We start from the raw sequence: 8,867 nt of genomic DNA on the forward strand, positions 1-8,867 counted from the left end.
CTCTTTCTTATTTAACTTCCTTCTCTCCCTCCTCGAGATCTAACTGCAAAGTCTCCCCCTCAAACAGAGACTCTCGTTCCCCGCTCAACTCTTCCACGTCATCCATTCCCTCTCTTTGAAATTCATCCACTCGTTTCTCCACGTCACCACCCTCCGTATTCAAACTTCTTTTCTTCTGTCGAACGTAACCTCTCTTATACTTATCAGAAAGATAAAAATTCGATAGTATGCTAATCTTTTGATACAAAGAGCTCTTGCTTAAAGTTCAGCTGAGCATCTTTAACAACATGCTCAAGCTTTGACCTAGACAAGAAGTAAAATGCAATGAAACAGAAACAAAACTGCCTTGTATGTATATGTTATTGCTCCTAAGTTATGTTTATCAAATGTTATATTTGTCACTCAAAATCTAGCAAAGGCTTCTTGGAACGAGCAGCCAAATTATGTTCCCTCTGCTCTGCCACACTGCGAAGAGCTCTGCGTCGAGCTTCGGCGCTTTCCAAGTACTCTTGTATCGGAGGGAGAGTCACTTGTTGTTGTTCTAGCCCAATTGCTTTTGCTCGACGAATCAACTAATACATTCAACAACGCATAAAAGGTTAATGTCTTCACTTATGTAGCATTTAACCAAATGCAGAAGACTGAGAGTTTTAACCTTTGAAGCCCATGTTCGTTCTGCTCCTTGACATACATCTCGAGTATCCCTGCCTGACATTCTGCATAACCAATCAACACCGCACCAAACAAAAATACAAAAGTCCATGTGGATTCATTACAAACTTTAACATGATTATGTTAAAAAAAAATTAACAGTTAAAAAGACTTTACGCTTCTGTGGCCTGTGCAAGCTGGACTAGTTCAGGCTTTGATAGTTGTTTTGCGTACTGCGCGATGATTTCTTGACGGGTTTGTAAGTCCGGTAAGCCAAACATTATCATGGAATCGAACCGGCTACAGATATACACATACGGCACTGGTCAGGAACTCAGGATACTGCAATCATGAGTTGAAACCGGTTTAAGAGGTTTAATTGCTTTACCTGATCAAAGCAGGATCAAGGTCTTGTTTTCTATTGGTTGCAGCAATCACAACCACTTTCTTGTCCTGTTCAAATCCATCAATCTGCAAAAGAAACATAAAAGAAGCAGATTCATCACAACCGACAACAGCTAGTCTCTAGTGGATATGTGATATTATTAACAATTTTGTGCGGCTTACCTGCCTTAGTAGTACCGATAAAACTCTACGTGTTGCTTCATGCATCTCACTATCACGAGAGATTGCAAAGGCATCGATCTGAAACGTTACTTAGACAAGTAAGCTTTTCTAATTCATGGTCAAATCTTGAAAGGAGAAAATGTTTACTTCACCTCATCAAGAAATATGATTGCACCCCCATCAGAGAGCTCATTTGCTTGTGAAAACACAGCCCCAAGAAGCCGCTCGCTTTCACCATAGTACTTTGACATTACAGCTTCAAGCGGCACATACAGCAACGGTATGCCCTGTCAAACAAATTGCAAACGGTTAAGCGTACAATACTCGAATCCTCATGTGGTTTAAAGGGAGCAAGTACTAGAATACTCACCGCTTGATTAGCGATAACACGCGCACAAGATGTCTTCCCAGTTCCTAAGGTTAGAGTTTAATGGATAAACAGATCAAAACTTGTTTCTACAAAACAAATGGACTCTCTTTCTTTTGGCTAACCTGGTGGACCCTCAAACAGCACAGCTCGGGGTCGGTTTGATTCAAATTTGGACCGTGTACCACGTACTATATCATCATATACTTCAGGACTATGAAGAGCCATCAGTATTGTGTCTTCTATCTCTCTGCATCATGATAAGAAGCTAATGAAATAGCAACTTTATGGAATAGAAAAAGAGAAAAGATGTAAACTGAAGCTTTACCGCTTTTGCTGATCATATCCAGCAATATTATCCCATGATATCTCATCGACAGAATCATCACCAAGGGGTTTGTTAACTCCATAGATTCTCACTCCCATCGATTCCAATTGAGAAATAGTTTTGTCCATAGATGTATCACGTGCCCTACCACTTTCTTTATTTTGTCCAGGCTTTGTTCCAGCTACTTGCAAAGCTGAAACAAAAGCCTCGCGTTCTTCAGTAGTCAGGCTTCCCTTCTTTATATACTCAACTTCCTGAAGCATCATTAAGAGTTGAGATTTGATGTCTTTATCCGAACGAGAAATGAAACTTACCACTTTATCGGAGTTAAGTAAGGAGCCAAAGATAAGAATGCAGAGGTCTTCATCTGAATCATCCTCACTTGCTCCTTGTTCCTTCTTCTTCTCCACACTTCGAAGTGTTATTTGCCATGCGACAGGACTGGAGTAACAAGAAACGAGTAAGTTTTGATATCCATCAGGCTTACAAAAAATGCTTCTAGGACAAAATTTGATAGAACATTACCTGTCCCAAGCACGCAATATCATGTCAGAACCACCAGTCCGATCTGAGACTTTCACTCCTAGTTGTGATCCAATGTTTGCTATTAACTGCGCCACTTCGCATGTGGAAGGAACTTGAAACTTCAACGTAATCTACAACACAACACAGTCTTAATCAAAATCCTGCCTTTATTACTATAAGTTATCAAAAACTAGAGAGAAAGTCTAGAAAGATGTCAATGAAGAAACCTTTTGGCCCCTGACAGAGACATTGAACCGTGGGCAAGAACCATATTGAGAGCCTTTACTTTGTATTAGTTCTTGGATTCGAGCTCGCTCTTTCTTGGCAATGTCTGCATAGTTTGGTGGAGGATCTGCTGGGACAGATGACTTGCCATTACCCTGCAATAATATCAAATCTTGAAACTATGTTACACAGAACCAATTCATCTATCAACACTGGTGATGACAAAAAAAAAAAAAAAAGAAGAAAACCTCATCTTTCTTGGCAACATCTACAGAGTGCTGTGGAGGATCTATGGGGGAAGATGACTTGTAATTAGCCTGCAAAGTGGTCAAGTTTCAAATCATAATCAGAAGAAAAAAAACGTAACAGGGTTATAGAGCAACGAGTATATACTGATGTTGTGTGTTACAAAACCTCATCAGAATCAGCATAAGCTGCTACTCCAACGCTAAAGAGAACACCAAAAACTGCAGGCGACATAGAAAACAATGGAGAATCGTTTAAGGTGGTGCTGCAAGATCTCAACACATCACTTGCTTTCGAATTACTCTGCTCAAAGGAGGTTCCTGCAAAAATCAGAGACATATTAGAGGAATTGAAGTTTGATGTTGAACAGAAACCAAAGCTCTTATGAAGAAGATGAACACAAGAGAATCTGGAAATTATAATTGTTTCTGTTAATTGTAAATGACGATGTAGAAAGAGTTTATATACAAAAGTAAACCATCCGGTATAAACCGGTTCTAACTAACCAAACCAACTAACCAACTATACATACTCTAATACTCCCCCTCAAGATGTAAGGAACTTGCATCTTGGACTTGAAAAACATGTGAACTGGGGGAATCTCTGGTGGTCTTGGTAGAGAAAAATAAAGGAGATCAAGTATAGACTTGAACCAACCAGAACCTGCCACAATAATATGATCAGTACAAGGACAGGCTCGGTTAAGTCCTTGCAAAGAGAGTGAAGGAAAACTCTGTTGCCATTGCAGAGCATGAAGGGTCGAGGCTGCTTGACTGCCACCGAACAAAACAACAGAACCAACTAACTGAATGTGAAGATAAAGCAGAAGACAGTTGAACCATTCCCATCCTGAAGAAGCAATAGCCAATGAAGTATATCCAGCTTCTTCTGGTCTTCTACAAACCATACCTTGCTGTATAGATAGCCAATAGGCTGAGACAAATCTTGAATCTGTCTTCAGAGAGTGCAGAATACTTGAAGCAGCAAAGACATGTACAAGCTTCAGCGGTTTCAATACAAGACCAGTGGAAGATCTCTGCACTTGCAAAGTAACAAGTAGCTCAATGAGCTTGTTATAGCGAGAAGCAGAAGACAAAAGACCTCCACTGTAATGAATCCTTTTCAGATGAAACTCGTTGAAGGTACAAGCATGAGTGCATCCAAGTGAACCAAATATAACCTGAATATCAGGTTGCTGTAACAACTGAAATAAGACCTCACTGTGCTGCAACAATATACAAGTAGATGAACATATTGGATGCAGAACAGGAGCACAAAGTCGCTTTAGCAAATTGAAAGCGTTGTCGGAGATATAGACACGTCTTGGATATTCTTCTTCTGAATCATAGACGCGTCTCTGACCATAGTACAAGGGAAGTGAAGCAACACGATGAAGAGTAAACAATATGTTTTTGCTGCACTCTTCTGATATAAAAATCATTCCATACATTGGAAGTGTGCACGAAACGATGCAGAACCACAGTACGTGAGTGCCTTTAACCAAACCAACTAAAATTCTCAGCTTTTCAAAATGCAGCAACAGCTTATGACTTGTTAACCAAAGCTCCCCCTGTCTATGAGCATATCTATGTTCGATACTAGGCCAGAACGCAGCAATATCATCACCATGACCATTACTTCCAGAAGCAACAATGATCATTCCATATACGGTGAGCAAGTTGAGTGGAAAGTTGCATACCAGATTACTGTGTATGCACCATGAGCAGGAGACAAAATAACTCTCTGGTGGCCTTGAAAGAGAACCGTAACTGAATTCACACTTGATCTTGGAGTTTCCTTCTATAAGTACAGCAGATCTTGATGATTTTTTTTTCAAAGAACAAGCTAGAACCAGTTTCGATGAATGTGCATAATCCATTGAATCAAACGGAGATCATGACGTCAAAGACAATATGAGATGATGATGAATCGCCTTAAAGAAACAGATCCGTTGATCAACAAAGAGAGAAGGACCAACTCTGATCCAGAAGAAACAAACCAACTGTAACGACAAAATAATCCAGCTCAAGAACGAATCAACTCTGATTCAACAAGAAACCTGGAAAACCACGGATCAACTCAGATCCAAAAGAATAGTCAGCTCTGACTATTAGACGATCAACTCTGATCGAAGAAGACACGATCAACTCTGATCGGAATCACACAAAGGTAACAAAAACAAGCGGAACAAAGCCGCAAAACTCCAACGCAAAACTCCAACGCAAAACAAACTCCGCCGCACAGCAAACTCTGCAACGAACTCCGCCGCTGGAAAGACGATCAACACTGATCGAAAGAAGATGAATCTGAGATAATCTCTGATCCAGAAGAAATTGCCAACTCTGACAATAACGAGATCATGCGGAACAAAGCCGCAAAGCTCCAACACAGATCGAACTCCGCCGCACAAACGAACTCCGCCGCGCAACGAACTCCGACGGTGGAGACACACAATCGATTCCACAATCGACTGGATAAAACGATCAACTCTGATCGGAAACAAGAAAACGCGATCTAATGAAACACGATCGGAAACGGATGGATGATTCTGAAATCGAGTCTGAACTAAGAATTGATGATATAAACTTGAATCGGAGATAGAAACAGAGAAATCCAAGCTCGGAATGATAAGATTGATGCTCTATTCAAGAAGGGAAGTCAAGAATCAGATCGTGATGAACAAGCGGAAGATGTACGAGATGATGAACGATGATGATGATGAACAGTGAAACGAAATCAAGCGGAAGAGGATCAGATTAGCTCTGATACCATATTAGAGGAATTGAAGTTTGATGTTGAACAGAAACCAAAGCTCTTATGAAGAAAATGAACACAAGAGAATCTGGAAATTATAATTGTTTCTGTTAATTGTAAATGACGATGTAGAAAGAGTTTATATACAAAAGTAAACCATCCGGTATAAACCGGTTCTAACTAACCAAACCAACTAACCAACTATACATACTCTAATAAGACAAAATAAGAACATATGAAAAAGTCGGATCATAGGTATTTGTCAACAGTTGCCATTCTTAACAACCAATAAGAAGAATCAGAAGATCATTCGAAAACCAAAAAAAGAAAATGGTGTGAATCATCGTACCGTGATGGAAACATCGACGAAGCTCGGGTCGTCCACGTGGGTGCGAAGGAGGGTGAGAGAGCGATACGCGAGCTGCTCGAAACAATCGGTGTAGAACCGCCATCGGATTTTGCCTTTACACAATTTCTCCAAGGAAGGGTTTTATGAGGTTTTGTTTTAAAGGAGATTTTACAAACCAAAATGTTTATGCGATTACAGAGGAGAGAACCTTCCAGAGATAACCAACCGGTTCTTCTCAGTATACCGTTTCTTTTTATTCAACCAGTATACCAGTTTAAGAGATGGGTTTATATGGTATGCCCCGGTTTAAATGATCTCACTATTAATTAAAATAGTTGCTTTTATTTTTTAATAAATTGTTTATTATTATATTCGGCAATTTATTAGATTAAGCTATGCAAAAATGAGATACAATTAAATCTCAAATTTCGCATTTTGACTCTTATCAATTAGCAAAAATTAGTAATTTCAAAAGAGCTTTTAGTTTTTTTATGGGCAACAGGAGAGTATGCCCAAGTGTGATTTTTTAGTCTAGCCAAGTTCATAACCATTACCATCATTAAAATCAATTTAAAATTGGTAATAAAATATATTCTGAAGAATAAATAGTCAAAGTGCTGACTGGATAAGTCAAACAATCGAATAAGTTCCAAAATATTATACAAATCATAATTTTTAGTAATAAATGTAAATTTGAATTATGTTCAAAAAGTGTAAATTTAATATAAATTTATATGAAAATAAATTTATTTATTAATCAATGTGTAATTATAACATGATAGTTTTATTTTGTTTACATAACCAAATGAAAATGAAACAAATTAAGAAATAATTAGAAATAACTTGATGGAAGCTATTTTTATCCGTCTCTAAACATCTCACAATTCATAAGCATAACTAGCCACTTCAAAAGGGATTTTAATTTTTTTTTTACATTATAGGTAATACCAAAAGTAGTCTGTAAACTTTCTCAACACTGATAGAGTTTAAACATTTCTCAAAAAAAAAAACACACGAGTCTGAAAATAAATCAACCATGAACCAACCCTAAAAGTATTTCATCTTGGATCCAACAGATATAATTCACACATCTTGATACCTTCTTCATTCTTTTCCCCAGTACACCAACATCTTTCTCTTCCGATGAGATCCTTCTTCCAATGTTGCATACCGTTCTCCACCCAACTTTTCATCAGGCACTTGCACTGTTTGCCAATCTCAATCGTCATGCTCTTCATTGTATACAGCAACATATTCATTGCTTGGATCGTATGAGTCAGAAATGTACCGTTCTAAGTCCGCTTGAACAAACACCACAGGCGGCTCATTGTCCAAAACACTTACTACATTAACATGTTAATACATACATCCAAATCAATGATAACTTAAAACCAAAACACTTACTCCATTCATCTTTTCATGCTGGAAAAATAGCTTATACAAGGATAATTTGTTACTTTCACCTATATATAAGATTTCTTCAAAAGAAAATTGTGATATTTGTCCTTAAATTTCCTTCAAGACAATGTTTCTTTGACCATTAATCTCAAAATATTTGGGTAAATTTTGGGCAATTACCGATGAACTAAAATTTTTGAATCATAGTGAATATAAATTGAGTTGGATGGCGTGGATCAGATACTTGTATCATATTTAACTAGAAGAACATCCAAAATAAAACCAATAAATAATTGATGATACATGGACTGATCACTTTTATAAAATTTTCCAACTTTTGATGTGAAATTCATGCCTAATATATTAAGATATCATCGTAGGTTTTGTAACTAATGTAGTAGTAAGTAAGATCTATCATTTCTTCAGGTCTTTGTAGTTAAATTTATTTGCTTTCAGCTCCAATTATAATCTACCTTAAAAGAAAAAAATAAACAATTTAGATTCATAATCTAGATTTAAAAGAAAACTAAATATTCTATGTATAATTGTTTACTTCTAGCAAACACAAGTAGTCAAGTAGAATTGCTTGATAACTTTTTAAAATTGTGGAAGAATTATGCCACTTCATGTAGATGCATGAAAGTATACTTAGTTGAATATGGATAAAAAACAAAACAACATACGATGATAATAGTTATCATTTTAAAAAGTATTACTTGCTTGGCAATGTCTGCATAGTTTGGTGGAGGATCTGTTGGGACAGATGACTTGTTACTACTCTGCAACAAAAAAAAAAATATATATATATATATATATAAACTAAAATCAGTAGTAGTAGTAGTCGTAACTATTTTAAATAGACGGACTAAATCAACACTGGTTATTCAGTTTCCATGTGTGTTAGAAAACATCATCTTTTTTGGAAATGTCAACATGGTTTGGTGGAGGATCTATGGGGGAAGATGACTTGTAATTAGGCTGCAAAGTGGTCAAGTTTTAAACCATAATCAGAAACAAGTAACTGTGTTGTATAGAAGAACTAATTAATCTATCTGATGTTACAAAAACCTCATCAGAATCAGCATAACCTACTCTAATCGCTCCAAGGCTAAAGAGAGCACCAAAATCTGCAGGCGTCATAGAGAAGCATGGAGAATCATTTAAGGTGCTGCTGCAAGATCTCAAGACATCACTTGCTTTCAAATTACGCTGAAAGTTGCAGCAAAAATCAAAAAGACAAAAGAACAACATATGAAAGTCGGAAGGATCATAGCTGCTTCTCGTGCTCTCAAATTTCTCAACAGTAGCCATTCTTAGAAGAATTCATTCGAAAACGCATCAAGAATCAGAAGATCATCACAAAATTTTGTAAGAGATTTACAGATTCTTGAATCAGACAGTAGAAGAAATGGTGTGAATCGTACCGTGATGGAAACATCGATGAAGCTCGGGTCGTC

General features: G+C 37.3%; 1 protein-coding gene across 1 annotated transcript; it reads right to left on the reverse strand.

Annotated features, from left to right (window-relative positions):
- Positions 1–373: 373 nt before the first annotated feature.
- LOC108831758 (uncharacterized) lies at positions 374–6,158 on the reverse strand. Its single transcript, XM_018605273.2, has 15 exons — positions 6,013–6,158; positions 3,078–3,229; positions 2,936–2,980; positions 2,666–2,806; positions 2,439–2,569; positions 2,228–2,354; positions 1,914–2,167; positions 1,711–1,835; positions 1,589–1,632; positions 1,371–1,505; positions 1,219–1,296; positions 1,040–1,122; positions 829–951; positions 656–716; positions 374–572 (listed from the first exon to the last, which is right to left on the reverse strand). Exons 1-15 carry the CDS (start codon positions 6,113–6,115, stop codon positions 399–401), a joined length of 1,776 nt encoding a protein of 591 aa, XP_018460775.1. The 5' UTR covers positions 6,116–6,158; the 3' UTR covers positions 374–398.
- Positions 6,159–8,867: the final 2,709 nt, after the last annotated feature.

This window comes from Raphanus sativus, unplaced genomic scaffold (assembly GCF_000801105.2).
Source record: "Raphanus sativus cultivar WK10039 unplaced genomic scaffold, ASM80110v3 Scaffold1864, whole genome shotgun sequence".
NCBI lineage: Eukaryota > Viridiplantae > Streptophyta > Magnoliopsida > Brassicales > Brassicaceae > Raphanus > Raphanus sativus.